Below are 18,376 nucleotides of genomic sequence, written 5' to 3'. Positions count from 1 at the left end.
CCTGCCCACCCCCGTCGAAAATTCGCATATAACTTTACCGTTCGCCCTCTGTATCCGCAGTTGGCTTCTGTGGATTCAGCCAACCGTGGGTCATGTAGTTCGGTATATGGCAGTACAGTACTTAGGGGAAAAAATGCACATATTAAGTGGACCCATGCAGTTCAAACCCATGTTGTTCAAGGGTCAACTGTGTTCTGTCCCAAGTGTGCATTTTGGTTCATGGGCAGTTTGCTCAGTATCTACTTTGCCAGAGGTTTGAACAGACAGCAAGTTTTTTTTTTTGTTTTTTTTTGTTTTTTTTTTTGCGGTACGCGGGCCTCTCACTGTTGTGGCCTCTCCCGTTGCGGAGCACAGGCTCCAGACGCGCAGGCTCAGCGGCCATGGCTCACGGGCCCAGCCGCTCCACGGCATGTGGGATCCTCCCAGACCGGGGCACGAACCCGTGTCCCGTAGCATCGGCAGGCGGACGCTCAACCACTGCGCCACCAGGGAAGCCCCAGACGGCAAGTTTTAATGCATGTAAAATGCTTGATAACATTGAATCAACCTAAAGTAAATTTTGTTTGATTTTGGATCAGTTGCCTCATGGCACAGCTTCACCTTGTCAGTTCAGATCTGAACTGTAGCTGTAAAAAGTAAAACCAGAACTAGAACTGTCTTTCATGCCATAACTAGTTTTTAACTAAGATGAAGTTAAAAACAATCATCTGGCTTTTCAGCATTCCAGTGTGATCGGAAAGGTCACTCTTAAAATTCATCATGATTCTTGAGCAGTGACTTACACATCTGAGCTGCTATTCTTAAATTAATGGTAGAATTTTAAGTATTTCAATGTTCATGGAGTCTTGAGGCTGCTTCAGGGTGGATTGAACCAGAGTGAGGTGGTATTTAGTGGTTTCTGCCCTGGCTTCTATTTAACTTAACATAGTTTGACTTTAGTATTTTTGGCTAATGAAAGTGTGTCTTCTGGGTTATGGTAATCTTAAGCAACTGTGGCTTGAATATGAAACTAGAGAGAAGTTTAATTATTGGCAGATCAGTAACAGTGACAAATTGCTTTTCTTCCTTTCTAGTTATACATGGGAAGCTGTTGATACCAGAAATAACATGCTTTATAAAATCAACATCTGTGGAAACGTGAATATCGCCCAGTGTGGAACATCAAGTGCTGTTTGTATGCACGACTTGAAGACAAACAGGTTTCATTCCGTGGGTAAGTAAAACTACCCTTAAATTACTGGATGTTCAGGATCCCAATTTTGCAAAAATGACTCTATGTATATACAGCTGTCTATACAATTATATATGCTTATGATACATAATATACATTTTATGCTTTATAGGAGTTAAAAGTGGTAACAATTTAAACGTCCAATTTGAGACCAGATTAGGTTACTCCCATCTAGCGGATACTATGCAATCATTGTGAAGAATTACGCATGTTTGTGTTTATTGATCTAGAAGGATGTTTTCTCCATGGATCTGCCTCCTCATGCTTTTCTTAAACCCTGTCCTTACTTTTCTCCCTGTTTCACCTCATTTCCTCTAGTACCTAGATCCCTTCCCCCTTATATCTTTCTGCCTTCTTCTGTGGTGGTTTGAGTCTCAGGCAGTCTGTATTCACATGGGGTCAAAGACGGTCACTGGTTTTGGGCTTACACTAAAAATTAAATAGTCCTAAGGACCGCCCATCCCAGAGGAAAAAGCACAAACCTTTCTTTCCTAGGTAGGGCTCATATCATTTCCCCCAAAGCCCTCTTTTTTTGGTCAGTATCCCTTTCCTTTGGCAGGGTAATCCAAGTGGTTGACAGCCCTACCAAGTTACATGGAGTGGGAAAGGGGCAGATGCCTAAAGAGACGTAGGGCAGACATAAAAGCAGCCAGTGCCATCCTTGGATGTGATGTCATGGATGTCGGTGGGTGGTGGCCTTTTGACCAAGGCGTTTCAATGGTGAGGTCTGATGGTGAGGGTCAGTCATGAAGTTGAGACAGCGTGTGACCGGGGACAGCGTAGCAGGGAGAAGAGGGAACTCAGTAGGTTTTTGGAGTTGGGAGGGGCAGCTTACTTTGGTAGCTCCATCTCTCATCTTGAATGGAAATTCCTAAGCACAGTTAAAAAGGGCTTTTTAGAAAGTAATGGTTTAGAGTAAGAAGAGCGAGGTCTGGGAGGTCTCCTGGTCAGGTCCAGCGTGTGTTTTGATTTCCCTCTCTTCCAGCACGGAGACGGTTTAGATTGAAAACACTGGTAAGAGGGATTTGAGGCCCTGGGTAGAGGTCTGAGAAAGCACCAGGTTGTTCTGAATTCTTGGACCAAATTTTATTACTTTGTGATATACTTAAAAAACTTGGAAATGAGATCACCAGTTTCCTGGTTGGGATCTTTTGACCATTCAGAGAGAGAGGCCACAAGTGGGCCTGTTGGCCAGTGTTACTTAGGTTTTCAGAAAGAGGAAAAGTAGTTTTCCTCTTGACTTTATTATAATACTTGGCTATAGCATTTTTGGCTAATGAAAGTGTGTCTTCTAGTTTGTGGTAGTGCAGTATAGTGTAATGTAACATAGATGCACACAAGTCACTAGGAGGGTGATTTGTGAGGTTGGCGCAAAATTTGAGAATGACCAAGTCAGGTCAGCTTTGAAGGCCAGGCAGGAGAGTTGATGTTTTCTGGGGTAGGTAGTGGATCTGTTATAGGTTCTTTGTGATGATAATGGGGGAGGTAATCTGATAGATTGTGTTTTTAGAAGGCTGGGCCTGATGGACTAGGAAAGGTTGGTTAAAAGGGAGAGTTAAAAAGATGAATTGTTACTAGTTGATGATGATATAAACCAGCTGTTTCTAATCTCATTTTACCCCCAGACACACATGACATACTTTTCCTAGGGCCTCAAACTCCCCGAGGGAGAGAATGGTATGCTAGATGATGTGTACTTTCAGCAGTAGTGCTTATTACCCTGTCCTCCAACTCAGGAGAGTACATTACTATGAACGGATGAGAGTGACATTAACATTATCACAGATAATCTTGAATCTGATCTAATTTCGCTAATTGGTGTTGTACGGTAGAAATAACTACATTTGTTATTGTAAATTTAGTTTTATAACTAAATAATAATGAAATTTGGTGTGCGCTTACATGCCAGGTGTTACGTTTTTAAGTAGACTATCTCATTTAATTCATTCAGCAACTTTTGCAGTAGATGATCTCATTTCCCTCATTTTATAAATGAAGAAACTGAAGCGCTAAATGGATAAGCAGCTTGCCAGAGGTTGCATGGTTATGGATTTGAGTGCTGGCAGGCCAGCTGCAGAGCCTGTCGATTTATTCAGGGTTCTTGTTCTGCTAGTCACAGGGTCACATCAGACAGTTGTAGAGCTAATATGGGAACTACGGTGGGTAACCTGAACTCCTGGCTCTTAGAGGACAGCTGGAAACTAACATGAACTTCCTAGAAAGGAAAAAAAATGTGAATTTTGAAAATAGCCACAAAAACTGGAGCAGATCAGAGGAACAGAAGAGTTAGTTTAACAGTAGATCCAAATACATACGAGAACTTAACGTATAACCTAAAATTTGTATGTAATTAAGCTGTTTATCTGTTAGGAAACAACGTTAGACCTCTCCTTCATGTTGTGTAACAGAAATTATGGATTAGTTAAAATTAAACGTAAAAAGACAGTAGAACATTGGGAAAAACTTAGTAACATAGAAACTTAATCTGGAGGAGGTAGGAATTTCTCTTAATAAATGGTAAGAAAAACAACCCAGTAGAAAAATGGCAAAGTCTAAGAACAGGCAATTCACAAAAGAAGAAATCCAGATGGTCAATTCAGCTTCATTAGTAAGCCAGGCGTAAATGCAAATCAAAGCAATAATGAAATCTAGTTTTCCTTCAGTCACATTGGCAGAAGTTTAAATGGTTGAATCGTGGACTACTGGCAAGGAGCCTAGAAGTGGGCACATTCATACATTGCTATAGGAAGATGGTTGTCTGTAACCCTTCTGGGAAGATCGTTGTTGATGTGAGTTTTATAGTGCCCACAAGGGCAGTTTTTGTACTTAGAAACAAATATTAAGACCTCAACTTTGGTTTAAATAATATTACATTATTTTTGATAAAAAATCCTGTGTTAGTTCTTCCTTAGGCCAAGGATATTATATTGTTACATGTATAAATCTAACAAGAGTTTAGCAGTCATTTATATGGGGTCTGTGAACAACCATTTGGTTCCATTTACAACCGAGTTGAATCATCTTCACATTTTAAAGTGATTTATACATTTTATATATTTGATTTCTCTTTAAAGTACCTCAGGTGTCTGATCTGACAGTAAAAACTTAAGGACTAATAATAATTCTTAAAAATTTAATAGTTTAAATGTAAAAATATGATAAACCTGAAGTTCTCTTAGTTGTTCAAATACTGTCACAATTCTAAATCAATTGCTTAGTTATAACCTTTGAATTAGTTATAAAATTAGACATTGCAAGTATGTAAAAATACTGAATATATTCACATTCCTCCTAAAATCCTAAATATTAATACCATGGTTTTCATTTAATTAATCTTTCTGGGGGTTAAAAACTAGGTGTCCACTTCATGAAGGCTGTTACCAGCCCATTCAACCGAGGTAGCAGACCCACTAAGGAAGGATGTTACGTGAGGTTACTCACCACCGAAGCCTGGGATGCTGCCTGGCTTTTTTATAGGTGACCTGGGTGTAGGGTAGAGTGAATTCAGTTGTAGTTGCTGGTCATGTGACTTCATTTACTCTTAAGGAGCCTGACCCTTGACTTCAGGTGATACTTACTGTCTGATTCTTGTGTGCACTCACAGAAATCTACAACAGCTATCCAGGTTGATCGCTAGATTCAATTTTGTATCTCTATTAACATGTGAAAGTACCTTTTCCTCTTGTATCTTTAATTTTCTAAAATTATATAATTCTATTGGATATTTAAGATGATATCTGGTTGATTTTTAGGTATAACTCATGTTTTCATCTCATTTATAGTCTCTCCTGGTTGTCTGGCATTGTCCATCAAATTTAAAAACTTAGATTCCTGTAATGTACTTTTGTAATCTTACCAACAATGGAGGAATTAATACTGTACATAGATTTTTGTACAAAAAAATTACTTGGAGCATTGGTAATGGTGGCAAATATGCTGAAACAGCCTAACTATGGGGATAGTTCAATAAATTTTAGTGTATTTTATTGATTTACTTGGTTAAATCACACCATGACAGATATATGTATATATAAATATTTTTAAAACAGCCAACACTTAATATTCATTTATTTATTTGTAACAAATATTTGAATCAGTCACCAAAACAGACAAAAATCCCTTTTCTCATGGAGCTTACATTCTAGTGGAGTGGGAGACAGACAAGAACAAACAATGGCTCAGTGGTATATCAGACTGTGATGAATGCTGTAAAAAAGAAAAGGAAGGGGTGTCAGGAGTGCTGGGGGTCTCAGGAGTGTGTGTTCAGGAATATTCAGTGGGGTAAGTGTCGCTGAGAAAGTGACATTTGAGCAAAGACTTGAAGCCGAAAAGCCGTGGGTCACGTGGCTCTGGGGGAACAGCCAGTGCAGGGGACAAGGGGAGGGGAGTGTCTGGTAGAAGCGAGAGTAGAAATCTCAGAGTGTTCATATAAAGAGGAGCGGAAAAGTGAGGCAGTAGCTGTAGGGGAAAGTTGGACAGAGGGGACTCTTAATTTGGTGAACTAACACGTGAACAGCACACGTCGAAAGACACGGTACAATAGAGAAGGGAGAGTGGACAGCGAGGGAAGCCTTCCTTGCTGGAGCACATCGTAGACTAGCACGGAGAGGGCTGGCGGCCTGGCTGGCAGGCTCTGAGCGAGGTGCTGAGGAGGCCCGGCGGCCGCGAGCTGGGCCCCGAGGCAGCAGGTGGAGGCGCGATTGCCAGGCCCGGCAGCCTCAGCGAGGCCGGGTTGCGAGCTCGGCTGGGCTCGGCCGCGGACGGCGAGGGTGGCAGGCGAGGCCTGGCAGGCCCGGAGCGCGGCCTGGTCGGGCGGGCTCTGGTGAGCGCGGCCTGGCGCGCAGGGTCTGCAGGACCCGGCGCGGCCTGGCTGGCAGCGCGTGGCCGGGGCTGGCGGGCGCGGGCGAGCGCGGCCGGGCGGGCCTGGCGCGCAGGGTCGGGAGGACCCGGCGCGGCCTGGGCTGCGGAGCGTGGCCGGGTCTGGCGGGTGCGGGCGAGCGTGGCCTGGCGGGCGCCCTGGCGCGCAGGGTCGGGAGGACCTCCCGGGGCCTGGCCGGTAGCGCGTGGCCGGGTCTGGCGGGTCCGGGTGAGCGCGGCCTGGTCTGGCGGGCCCGGGCGAGCGCGGCCTGGAGGGCCCGGCCTGGAGAGCGCTGTCTGGAGGGCCCAGCGCGTGGTCTGGCGGACCCGGCGCGGTCTGGTGGCCCCGGCCTGGAGACCGCGGTCGGGCGGACCCGCCACGGCCTGGCGGGCTCGGCAAGTGCGGTTTGGTCTGGCGGGCGCAGGTGAGCGCGGCCCGGTCTGGGGGGCCCGGCCTGGAGGCCGCGGTCGGGCGGGTCTGGCGGGCCCGGGGTGCGTGGCCTGGTCTGGAGGACCCGGCCTGGAGAGCGCGGCCTGGAGGACCCGGCGCGGTCTAGTCTGGTGGGGCCTCGCCAGTGCGGTCTGGTCTGGTGGGCCCGGGCGAGCTCGGCCTGGTCTGGCGGACCCGGCCTGGAGAGCGCGGTCTGGATGACCCGGCGCGGCCTGGCGGGCCCTGGTGAGCGCGGCCTGGCGGGCCCGGGGCGCAGGGTCTGAAGGACCCGGCGCGGCCTGGCCTGGAGAGCTCGGCCTGGTCTGGCGGACCCGGCCTGGAGAGCGCCGTCTGGTGGGCCCGGCGCGCGTGGCCTGGTTTGGAGGACCCGGCCTGGAGACCGTGGTCTGGAGGACCTGGCGCGCACGGCCTGGCGCGGTCCGGAGGACCCGGCGCGATCTGGCGGGCCCGGCGAGCTCGGGCTGGTCTGGCGGGCCCAGCGAGCGCGGCCTGGTCTGGCGGACCCGGCCTGGAGAGCGTGGTCTGGAGGACCTGGCGCGCGCGGTCTGGTGGGCCTGGCGCGGTCCGGAGGGCCCAGCGCGCGGTCTGGAGGACCCAGCGCGCGGTCTGGCGGGCCCAGCGCGCGGTCTGGAGGACCCAGCGCGGTCTGGCGGACCCGGCCTGGAGAGCGCGGTCTGGAGGACCCGGCGCGGCCTGGCGGGCCTGGGCGAGCGCGGCCTGGTCTGGCGGGCCCGGCCTGGAGACCGCGGTCTGACGGGCCTGGGGCGCGCAGCCTGGTCTGGAGGACCCGGCCTGGAGAGCGCGGCCTGGAGGACCCGGCGCGGTCTGGTCTGGTGGGGCCCCGCCAGTGCGGTCTGGTCTGGCGGACCCGGCCTGGAGAGCGTGGTCTGGCGGGCCCGGCGCGCGGTCTGGAGGACCCGGCGCGGTCTGGCGGGCCCGGCGAGCGCGGCCCAGCCCATTTGGCGCCGTCCTCGGGAGCTGGCCGTGGGCCTGGCGTGCTGGCCGCCGCCCCGCAGTCCTCGCCCGGCCCTCGTCCGGGGAGGACGGCCAGGCTGGCCGGTTGCCGCGGTTGTCTGCCGCGGTTCACTGCCGCGGTGCACTGCGGCCTCTCTCCGAGTGCCGGGGTCGGCAGTCGGTCCTGGCCGCCAGGTGGAGCGGGCAGAGGAAGAAGGCAAGGTGGACAGGCGGGCGCGATGCCGATGGGGCCTGACGCTGAGGGATGCCGGTGCCCCGCGCCGCGGTGGCAGAGGTCGGCCGGATCCCTCCCGGCCTGAGGCCAGAGCCCTCCTCGTTTTCTTTTCAGGGCGAACCCAGCAGTTATGAGGAGCCCCCAGGAGCTCTGGGCACAGGGCCGGATGGGGCCGCCGTGTGGGGGGACAGGAGGCGTGGGGGGAGGGTCTTTAAGGTGGGGGACCCGCAGCCTGGGAGCGCCCCCTCCTGGCCGCTGCGCGCGCCGCTTCCCATCGGCCTAGCCCGCCCTCCGTGTCTCCCGGAGCTCAGCGCTGCAGGGCGCGTCGAAGCCCCACCCTCTCTCCCGGTCCCAGGCACTCCCACTGTGGGCGGGGCTACGGGCGCTGTCCTCGGTCCCGCAGCCGCCTCAGGGCTTTTGCGCCTATGCAGTCGAAAAAAGATTTTCAAACAGAACCCTGGAGTTTCTGGCAGAGAAGGACGGTTCTGGCAGGCCGAATCACGTAGGCAGGCAGGAGAAAGAACCGTTGTACTGTTGTTGGTATGGTGCTGTGGGTCTGAAAGCCATTATCCGCTCTCCATTGGCGTCTTAATTTTTACCCTTTCTACTCTCTGTCTCTCTCTTTTAAAGATCTCTGGTGTATTTATCAAATTGGACCAGTTGTAATCCTGAGGTCATGACACGCACTCATCATCAATCTGTGAGGTCACCTCTTTCTGTTTTTTAATTAGTTGTTTTGGATAATGCAACGAACCCCTTCTCTAACAAAATCCAGGACCTTGACTATAACCACTGTCTGTGTGGTGTTCCATCCTCCTGTCTCTCTTCACTGGAGGTAATCATTCGCTCACATCCTGTATTTGTGAGCGAATGATTTTCTTTCTTCTTTCCTCTCTTTCCCAGAGTCTGTCTGTCTTTCTCTCTTTCTCAAATGTCTGGCTGTATGTGGTGTTTTCAACTTAATAGAAAGTATGTATCACGCTGTGTGTAATTTTTTGGGACTTAAGTGGTAACGATATTATATTGTTGAAAAACAACTGTATTATCTTCCACTGTGATTTATTCCTCTGATTCCTACGTAATATTGTAGATCTACCAAAGTTAATTTGTCCACTCTTCTCCTGATGGGCATTTGAGTTGTTTCCAGGCTTTTAAGAAATTAATTAATTAGGTTGCGCTGGATCTTAGTCGTGGCATGCGGGATCTAGTTCCCTGACCAGGGATAGGACCTGGGCCTCCTGTGTTGGGAGTGCAGGGTCTTAACCACTGGACCACCAGGGGAGTCCCTGTTTCCAGGTTTTTGCTAGTGTGAAGAACACGAGATGGTCTTTCACATGTTTCTTGTCATGTATATGTCTATGGCTTTCACTTATGTATTTACCTAAGAGTTGAATAGCTAGGCCGTAGGGTACATGAATGTTCAATGATAGGACACAATGCCATGCCCACTTATGTAGTGGTTGTACCAGTTCACACTTCCACCAGCAGCACGGGAGAGCTCTGGATCGTCTCTTCTCCCACATTTGGTGTTTAATTTTTGTTGATAGAATGGCTGGAATTGGTAAGCCGCATGGTCTTGATCACCAGTGATGTTGAACATCTATTTATGAGGGTGTTTTTCTCCTGTCTGATCATGTCTTGTCCATTTTATATTGAGTTATCTATTGCATGTGATCAATTCTTTCCCTCTAGAAGCTTTAGAATTTTATCTTTGCCTTTGATATTAGAATCACCATACTGTGACTAGGTGTGGGTTTTCCCTTCTCTCTCCTCTCAGCGTGTTCTCTCTGTCATACGTCGTTCATTTTATTTCCTACAATTATAAAAAAACTTCTTTTGTTTTTGTGTGTGAGTATATATCTTCTTGATGCTAGTTCTTTGCCAGCTCTTTGTATCTCCTAGTTTATAACTTGTTCTAAACTTTTTAAAGCTATTTTTAAAAAATAGCTTAAATAGTTTTCCTTAAGCTACTTTTTCATGAATATAAACTTTTTAATAAGCCACAGTTATTATTTTTTTTTGTAGTTAATGCTTTTGAGTCTTCAGTATTTCCCTACGTTAAGATCTAAAAGATAACTAGCTTTTACTGAGTTAAAATTTGGTTTCTGATGTTTACATCTTTTAATCCATTTAGAGTTGATTGTATACAGTGGTAGGTAGGGATTCAGTTTTTGTCCTTTTTCCTGTATGGATTGCCATTTTGTTTCCAGTTTCATTTATTGAACAGTCTCTTTGCTCACTGACCTGATACGTTACTTCTATTGTGTATCAAAGTTTGACTCATAGATATGTCTGTGTGCTCTCTGTTCTGGTGTCTTGATCTTTGTTACAGTCTGTTTGTCAGTTTATTTGTTCCTGTGCCAACTACCGTCATATTGATATTATGGAGACTTTTTACTGCAATAATATCCCAGGCAGACTGAGAAGTGATCACCGTACTTGTGGACCATTCTAAAGAATTTTGATTCTATAGCATGTATGATGGGAAGTTATTGAAGAATTTCAGCAGCCAAGCTATATATTCTGATTTATGTTTTTGGTGCAAGATGGATGGGGAAGGGAGGATGGTGAGGGACGAGACAGGAGTTGGAGGCAAGGGGCCCAATTAGGAGGCTGTTGCCAGAATACAGGTGAGAGGTGACAGTGGTTTCAGTAGTTGTAGAGAAGGAGAGAGGTGGACGCATTTGAGGTGCAGGTAGAAGCAATACAACTTTCTGATGTGACAGGTGAGAGGAAGATAGGACTGAGTGCAGTGTGTTTGGGGCTGTGTGGGGATGCCATTCCCGAGACGGAGAATTCTGGGGAAGGGGCCGTTTGTAAGTTTGTAAGCTTTCAAGTGAATTATAGTGCCATTTTTAATTTGCTGATGCTTGGAAATAGCTCTGTGGTTATGCATGTTTTATGGCTCGTTCATACCCTTTTCTTTCCGAATAGGTGACTCTCATTTGAAGAACGCAACCAGATCCCTCCTGGAATTCAACACCACGGTGAGCTGCGGGCAGCAGAGCGCAAATCACAGAGTGCAGAGCAGCATCACCTTCTTATGTGGGAAAACCTTGGTGAGTCCACACAGAGGCACTTTATCATCGTTCTTTTAAAAACGTTTGTCCTTGGGGCGTTCTTGCTGTAGCGGGTATTCTAGGACGACCAAGGGAGCAAAATTATAAAAACACGAGCAAACAGATGAACAGGAACCCCAGCCTAATTACCGTCACCATTAAGAACCAATAAGTAAACAAATCCGAAGCCTGTAGTTACAACGTTTAAGTGAAACTCGACCCACATCCTGTGTAAAACTCCAGTGTAAAGGTTAGGGTGTTTAAACTCAAAGCACTGTTGAATGTTTATGTTGCAGCATGAATTTTTTTTTTTTTCTTTCTGAAACTACTTCTCGCAGCATTTTATTTTGATAATTGTCAAGGCAATGTGTTTATTGTTTTAAACATTTGTCCTCATTTACATTAAATGGAACATATTAACATCTGTCTAGAAGAAGCCTTGGCCAGTGGGTAATGGGGTTCCCAACTTTTGGGGTATCACTAGTGTTGAAATGGGACCTCATTGTCGAAAGCGTGATGCTGGTGTTCTCACTGTCTGCATATTGTATGTGATTTTTCGATTTTCATCTTTAGTATTTAGAAAGGGGCTCTCAGCAAATGGCTGCTAGCTTTTAGCAAAAGCAATTTGTGTACAAACCCTGTGAATGTTCTCTAATCAGAGTAAGAATCCAAGTGTTCAGAAAAATCAGGTTGAGTGAAACTTAGGCGGTTACCAGATTGCTTTGAAGTATCATTTTTAGAATTTGGTGCTGTGACTGTTGCATTTTCAGGGCCACACTGTCTTGTCTGGAGAACTTTAAAAACAGAACTTACGTTGTTAATTTTGGACCAGCCTATCAGTTGCACTGTTGCCCATGTTGAAACCTTGGGAAAAAAATCTGTTTGCAGTGGTATGAAATCTGGAGGTCTGAGTTACAGAATAAGCCAGCTTGTTGTTTGAATTTTAACTAAATTGTCTTCAAGAATTCTGTGTTCGCCCTGTGAGAACCAGAATTCACAGAACTCTTCAGATTTGCACATGGGCGCCCAGAGGTAAGTCCCCGCCACGTCTCGTCAACCAGCCACACTGTGGCCGACCGGTTCGGAGTCCTCGCTGGCCCCGTCCTGCTGGGAGGGGCCGCCCTCAAGTGCAGGGGCGTCTGAGCAAGGCTGGGGTACGAGCTCGGTCAGGTCCAGATGGGCCTCCTCCCGCGGCTTCCAGGAAGCATGAGGTCACATTTTCTGGCTTTGGTTTTGTTGGCTTTTGGTTCAGAGAACATTTGGAGTTTGAGAGTGGGAGGTCAGTGAAGATTACTTCCCATGAGCTTACTGTACTTGCATAGTTGGGGCAGTAGAACAGTTTTGGATCATTTATAGCCAAATTCCAACATGATTTTATGAAGCTTTTGTCTCAGAAGTTTTGGGTTTGGGAACTTCTTGATGACCTTGTTTAACTAAAACAATTGTGTGTCATTCCCCACCTCCCGCTGCTAGTTTAAGATTTTTCGTTAGCCTTCACTGTTTCTGACTTAAAAAAAAAAAAAAAAGAACACTTTACAATATGCTAACTTGTTTTTCCTTTTTTTTTTTTTTTAAAAAAAAAGGGAACTCCCGAATTTGTAACTGCAACAGACTGTGTGCATTACTTCGAGTGGAGGACAACTGCAGCCTGCAAGAAAGACGTTTTTAAAGCGAATAAAGAGGTAACAAGGGCCCTTCAAGGTTACATGCTTGTGCAATACATCCTGGGACCTTTAGGATTTGAAGTACTGACGCCAACTTTTTGGGGTAGAAATCTTATTGTGGTTTTCAAACTCCATTTGAGCAGAGATACCATGTGATTTAATTGTTAAGTTGTCCTGGGTGGTTCTTATTTCTACGACGGGGCATTTTAAATACACAGGACGGACTGGAAATGGAATGGCTCACTTGCATAGAGCAGGTTAGCTCTTGGTTTCTGATGCCATGCAACTCAAGAGCCGAGTCCCAAGTCGAGCTTGGGTTTAGGTACCATGCCACCTACAGATGGCATTTCCTCAGCCTTGGGGTGGCTTCTGGGCGCCTTGTGGATCCAGGTCAGGTGTGCCTGGCCCTTCAGTTCTTTGCCAGCTCACCTCAGAGACTAGACGACTGTCATCATTACTTCCCTTCTTTCTCTGGTATCTGGTCAAGTGTTCCTGGTGGTTGGTGAAGCACCCTCTTCCCTAGCCTAGAGCCTCTGACTTGCCCTGGTGCTGGAGGGGGCAGAAGACAGTTTCCTCTGCCACTTCCCTACTTCCACCAGCCCGGGTCTTAAAGGTGACTTCCTGTGTTCACCCAGACAGCAGTCTTCATGGGTTGAGTTTTCTCATTTTTCTCCGTTAGTTTTCTGTTCTGAAGGGTTGAGTTCAAAGACTCTCAGGAACTAGGAACTGACAGATGAGAGTTATCAGTCATTTCTGCTGATGACCTAATGTGTTGTCATTTAAGAGGGGCAAAAAGAGATGTTTGTTCTTAAAAAATAAAACCGAATTTAGGGATTCGCAGGGGGAGGGGGAGGGAGCAGGAGATTAAAAAACAAAAACAAAAACAAATTTAGTTACGAATAGTAAGTTATCACCGACTCTTCAGCTGTGGCAATCTACAAAAGAAAAGGCAGTCGGAATGCTGCCTCCATGGGTGTAAGGAATGTTCAATGGGAAGAAAGTTCAAAGTGTGGGAAGAAGTAAGGCCTAATGAAATGACACCGATATTTAGTAGGAGATGGTGTCATATTTAAACTTTGCATTTTGAAACTTAGCTTCAGCCGTTTGCCAATGTACAGTTAACGGCAGGAAAAGCATCTCTGAACCGCAGTGCCAGACACCTTCTGCTCTCCTGTGAGACCCCAGGCCTTCCAGGCCCCATGGAGGTTCCTTCTCTTGGGCCCTGGTTCTCCAACTGACAGTTATTACACCCATTTTTCCTGTTTTAACCGAGCGTCCTTTTTCCTTGCTTTGCTGAACTGACAGTTGTTTCCCACCACCTAGGGAATAATTGCTTCCCCAAAGAAATAGTGACTTGTTTTTGATTTTCTTTGTGCTATAGGTCAGAAGTCACAAACTACATCCTGTGTTTGTACAGCCTCAGAACTAAGAATGGTTTTTACATTTTTATAGGATTGTAAAAAAAAAGCAGAGAAGAATACACAGCAGAGACCTACGTCACTCACAAAGCCTAACATGTTTACAGAACAAGTGTGCTGACCCCTGTTCTAAGTCGTTTTGTGGGGTGGGAACGGGGAGATACAGTCTGTGTTTTTCTCAGAAGTGACGTTTAACTTCTCTTAGAAGCTAAGCTGATCCAAAGATGCAGGAGGAATCCTGGTATGTTCCCAGTGATCATTTCTTTGGGCCTGGTTGGCAGCTGGGCTTTATTCATGGAGTTTTCATTTATCGAGGGCATGTTGTGGGCTAAGCATTAGGAATTTCCTTCCATTTTGAAAGGGTTGTCGCATTCATGGAGCTCATAGACCGAAGGTATGGAGGGCATCGCTCTGCCTTAGGTGTAGCTAGATTAGACGGGAAGAACCAGAGAGCGTGATGGCTGCAAAAGCAACGCTGTCACCGCCAGCAGATCACTGTGAAGCATAGTCCCTTTTCACTGTCTTCAGTAGGATTTGATTAAACCTTACAGGCTATGATAGAACTTCAAAAATTATATGAAATGTCGAAACACTCATCATTCCTTTAAGAAAAGCCTAGATTCTACACCTTATTGACAGCTCCTCATTTCTTCTGTTGCTTTGGCTTTGTCAGATTTAGAATGGTGTGATGAGCAAAGAACACGGTGGTTCCAGAAAGTGCCTGTTGAACCCACCGGGGTAGTGCTCGTTCAGTGGATTTTGGTGGGGTCGTTTTAGATCATAATTTCTGTGAAAGCTCGTGGACATACGTCCCCTACCATCCTACTCTTGGGACACACAGAGAATGCAGAATTGGCAAGCCAGTGGTCTTACCGGAGTTACATAAATACGGTTAATGTACATCCCTACACCGTTAACAAGGGTGACTCAGTGTGCAGTGTGGGGAGCTGGCACCAGCCTCCTTCCCCGGCTGCTGCATTCCTGCGCTGATGAATGTCTCCATTGCTCTGCTCGGGGGAGCAGGAAGTGGGAGGACTTTCCCCAGGAGCCTTGCTTGTTTTTCCGACGCTCCCTCCAGTTGTGGGGGGCGCTGCACTGGGCGTGTCTCCTGTTGCCTCCTGGAGTCGGGAGACAGCCAGAAGTTGCTCACGGCCTTGAGCCGGGTGTCCGCAGCAGGCGTGGCTCACTGGAAGCCCTCAAGCCTTTCGGTGACATCGAGCTAGTTTCAGGAGTGTGGCCCCATCTTCCCTCCTGCTGTGTGCCGTCCCGCTCCCTCGCCTTTATTTTGTAGCTGGAGAGTTGCTTCTTTGTCTCCTTTCTTGAATTGCTGCCCCGTTGGGTTGAGTTCATGTTTCTGTGTTATCCTGCTAGGAGTTGACAAGCTCTAGATTTGCAGGATTATGGACGCGGGTTACTTTTACCAGAGCCTCCTCCGGGTCTGCAGTCCTCCCTTTCTTGCACTTCCGTTGCCTTTCTGCAGGACGTAGTGCCAGGCGTGGTTCTGGCCTCCTGACCTCACCTGCTCTGTGCCCATGTTCGCCCTCCTTGGTTGGCATCAGCATCTCTGGTCAGCGTTGTAGGCAACGGGAGACTTTGCTTTAAGGGTTTGGTTGAAGTGGGTTTAGGTGCCCCCCTGAGGCTCCGAGGGGGTGCAAGTCCTTGGGTCCCATCCGTTTGCTCTCCGCAAAGTCTCTGCAAACAGGACAGGGGAAGAGTGTTAGTGGGTCAGCGCATTCCTGCGGGTTTGATAGCATCTTTCTGAGAAACATTTAAAAGCTAAACATTAACTTTTGTAAACGGACCTGCCTGTGAATAGCTTCAGTTTTCTAAAAGCCAATTTAAGGAAAATTACCCATAGGAAGTGATGAAACAAACTATTTTGAAATGATTGCAGCGAACCTGAGTTTTTAGAATATTCCTTGGCTGAGGCGATTAAAATGATATGGGGATGTTTCACATAAAGACTGGGCGACCTGGGCCTTTACTCGGGGGCACATCTCTGGGCTTGAATGCCTTGCCTTCCGAATTTGGTGGAACTTCGAAAGCACAGGGTCTTTGCCACCTGTAATGGGTTCCTTGACACTCCTCCTACACCCCTTTTTTCCCCACCCGCGTTACTGAGGTGTAATTGACAAATAAAACTTCATACACTTAAAGTGGATAACGTGATTTGATATACTCCTTGACTTAAGAAAAAATAAAAGACCATTCGTTCATAGAGATGAGAGAGCGCTCATAAATTAGAATCCAGCTAGAGGCCCAGAGGAGGAACTTCTCTTCAGGTTAGTGAGCAGGTGTTCAACGGACCCCTGTTAGGTTCTGGGTACTGTCCTAAGTCTTGCTTAGGGCTACAGACAAAGGCCCTGTCCTCGGGGAGCTTACTCTCAGGTTAGCAGGTGGAGGTGCCTGGTGATAGACACCAGTGCTCTGAAGAAGAGAGCTGGCGATGTCAGAAATGGCCCCCACTACGCAGGTGACCCTTCACCTGAGGCCGGAACGCAGTGAGAGAGCCGTGGGGCTATAAGGGAATCATTCCAGGTAGAGGCAGCATCACTTCCACGGGGCTGATCTGTACCCAGAAGCCAGCGTGGCTGCGTGGAGGGTCCCCAAGGCTGGAGACCGTAGAGGAGCTGAGATTTCGCCCTCAGTGTGATGGGAGGCCACTGGTGGATTTTGAGCAGGGAGTGATGTGACCCAATGGTATTTTAAAAGGATTGATCTGGTGCTTGTGGAGACATTGGCTGGGGGAAGGGGACATGGAAGGTGGAACCAGGGGTCCCGTTAAAAGAGACTGTTGCAGGCGAGAGGTGATGGCAGCTTGGACACGGGTGGTAACGGAGGAGCCCGATCCAGGGTTGGGTTTGAAGCGCTGAGAGGACTTGCCGATGGTTTGGATGTGGAACGTGCACGTGGAACGTGGCCTTCATGGTTTGGCCCTGAGCAACGGGCTGAACGATTGTGCGTTACTGAGGTGGGGAATGCTGGGATGAGCGCAGGTTTTGAGGGGAAAAAAGGCCTATTTTAAATATGTTAAAGTTCAGATGCTTTTGTGTATCTAAGTGACAACGGTAAATAACAGCAGGTGACACTTACATTGACCCACCAGGACCTGCACTCGTTCAGTCTTTGCAGCAACCCTGTGAAGTATCGATAGTTACTGTTATTATTTCCACTTGACACATGGGGAAACCGAGGCACAGAGGCTCGATTGGCTCGTGGTCATACTAAGTGTCAGCCCCGGAGTTTGGACCCAGGCGTTCTGTCTGCAGAGTCTGCTCATGGACACATCTTTTGTGCTGGCGTTGGCTGTGAGGTCTGGGCTTGCGGGGAGAGGTCACGGCTAGAAACATACACTTGGGAGCCAGTGGCGGGTACCTAATGGCGTCGTGCACGAGGTCACCAGGGGAATGAGCGGCCGAGAAGTCAGCCGTGGGACACCTTTGCACTTAGGGTCCGTTCAAAGGAAGTTGAGGCACATTCCCAGCAGGCTGAGAAAGCAGGCTGTGGGCAGAGGGACCCCAGGAGCCCCTGGAGGCCAGGCAGCCAAGTGAAGAAAGAGTTTCGGGCAGGGGAAGGCCATTGGCGTGAGGCCGGGGGGAAGGCCGAGAGTGGTAGTGAGGCCAGAGTGGGTAGTGGCTGCGTCCAGCAGAGGGTGACGGAGAGGGAGAGAGGACAGTGAGGGTGGGCAGGCGGGAACGTCTGCGCTGGTTGCAGGGCTGCGGCGTGGTGGCCGCGGGGGTGTAGGGACAGGGGATGACGTGCGTGAGAGGCGGCAGCAGGACAGCACGCCAAGGGGGGACGAGGATGGAGCGGCTGGGAGGGCACAGGTGGGCAGAAGCAGCCAGAGCCCTGTCGGCCTTGGCTTTGCTGTCATCGGGGGACCTCACGGCGTGGAGACTGGTGTCCCATGATGTGGGGCATAGGCTTTGCTGAGCCCCCAGCCCCCAGGAAGGTGTGTGTCAAAGACTCGTGTTCTCTCCTGTCTCTCCTAGGTGCCATGCTACGTGTTTGACAGAGAGCTCAAGAAGCATGATTTAAACCCACTGATCAAGATCAGCGGTGCTTATTTGGTGGACGACTCTGACCCGGACACTTCTCTGTTCATCAACGTTTGCAGAGACATAGGTCTGAGTCCGGGGGCGTTGTGGGTGGGGATGGTGAAGGATTTCTCTGGAGGCTTCAGTATCTTTGCCCTTGCACCGTACTCCTTTGTGGATAACACTGTCGCTGATTGGGCCCTCTAAGAAAGCTTGTCCCCAAAGATGCTCTCTGCACAACCCCTCCCCTTTGCCCCCAGGAAATTCTGATGCCATCGCGAAGTCCATTCTGACCATTGGCCATGCCAACATGTTCTGTCTGCCAGATGCTTTGGGTTTCAGGATTCTCAAGTAAACCTTCCTTCTCACGATGAGGGGAGAATTGGCTGATTTGGCTACTGGGGGTGCTGAGAGCTGCCGGGGCAGAAGAGAGACATGGAAACCCTGCCCTCGATGAGTGCTATAAGATT

The 18,376-nt window shown here is 48.4% G+C and overlaps 1 protein-coding gene across 1 annotated transcript in view; it reads left to right on the top strand.

The window, feature by feature from the left end:
* IGF2R (insulin like growth factor 2 receptor) overlaps nucleotides 1-18,376 on the top strand; it is a 110,519-nt gene that overhangs the window by 20,334 nt on the left and 71,809 nt on the right. The window contains exons 2-5 of the mRNA XM_032651793.1: nucleotides 1,074-1,213; nucleotides 10,663-10,787; nucleotides 12,371-12,469; nucleotides 17,862-17,994. Of these exons, the coding sequence (XP_032507684.1) occupies nucleotides 1,074-1,213; nucleotides 10,663-10,787; nucleotides 12,371-12,469; nucleotides 17,862-17,994 (497 nt within the window). The remainder of the gene's footprint in view (nucleotides 1-1,073; nucleotides 1,214-10,662; nucleotides 10,788-12,370; nucleotides 12,470-17,861; nucleotides 17,995-18,376) is intronic.

The sequence above is a fragment of the Phocoena sinus genome, chromosome 12 (assembly GCF_008692025.1).
Source record: "Phocoena sinus isolate mPhoSin1 chromosome 12, mPhoSin1.pri, whole genome shotgun sequence".
Lineage (NCBI taxonomy): Eukaryota > Metazoa > Chordata > Mammalia > Artiodactyla > Phocoenidae > Phocoena > Phocoena sinus.
Note: the sequence above shows the minus strand (reverse complement) of the source record. Positions and strands in the feature narration are given on the sequence as shown.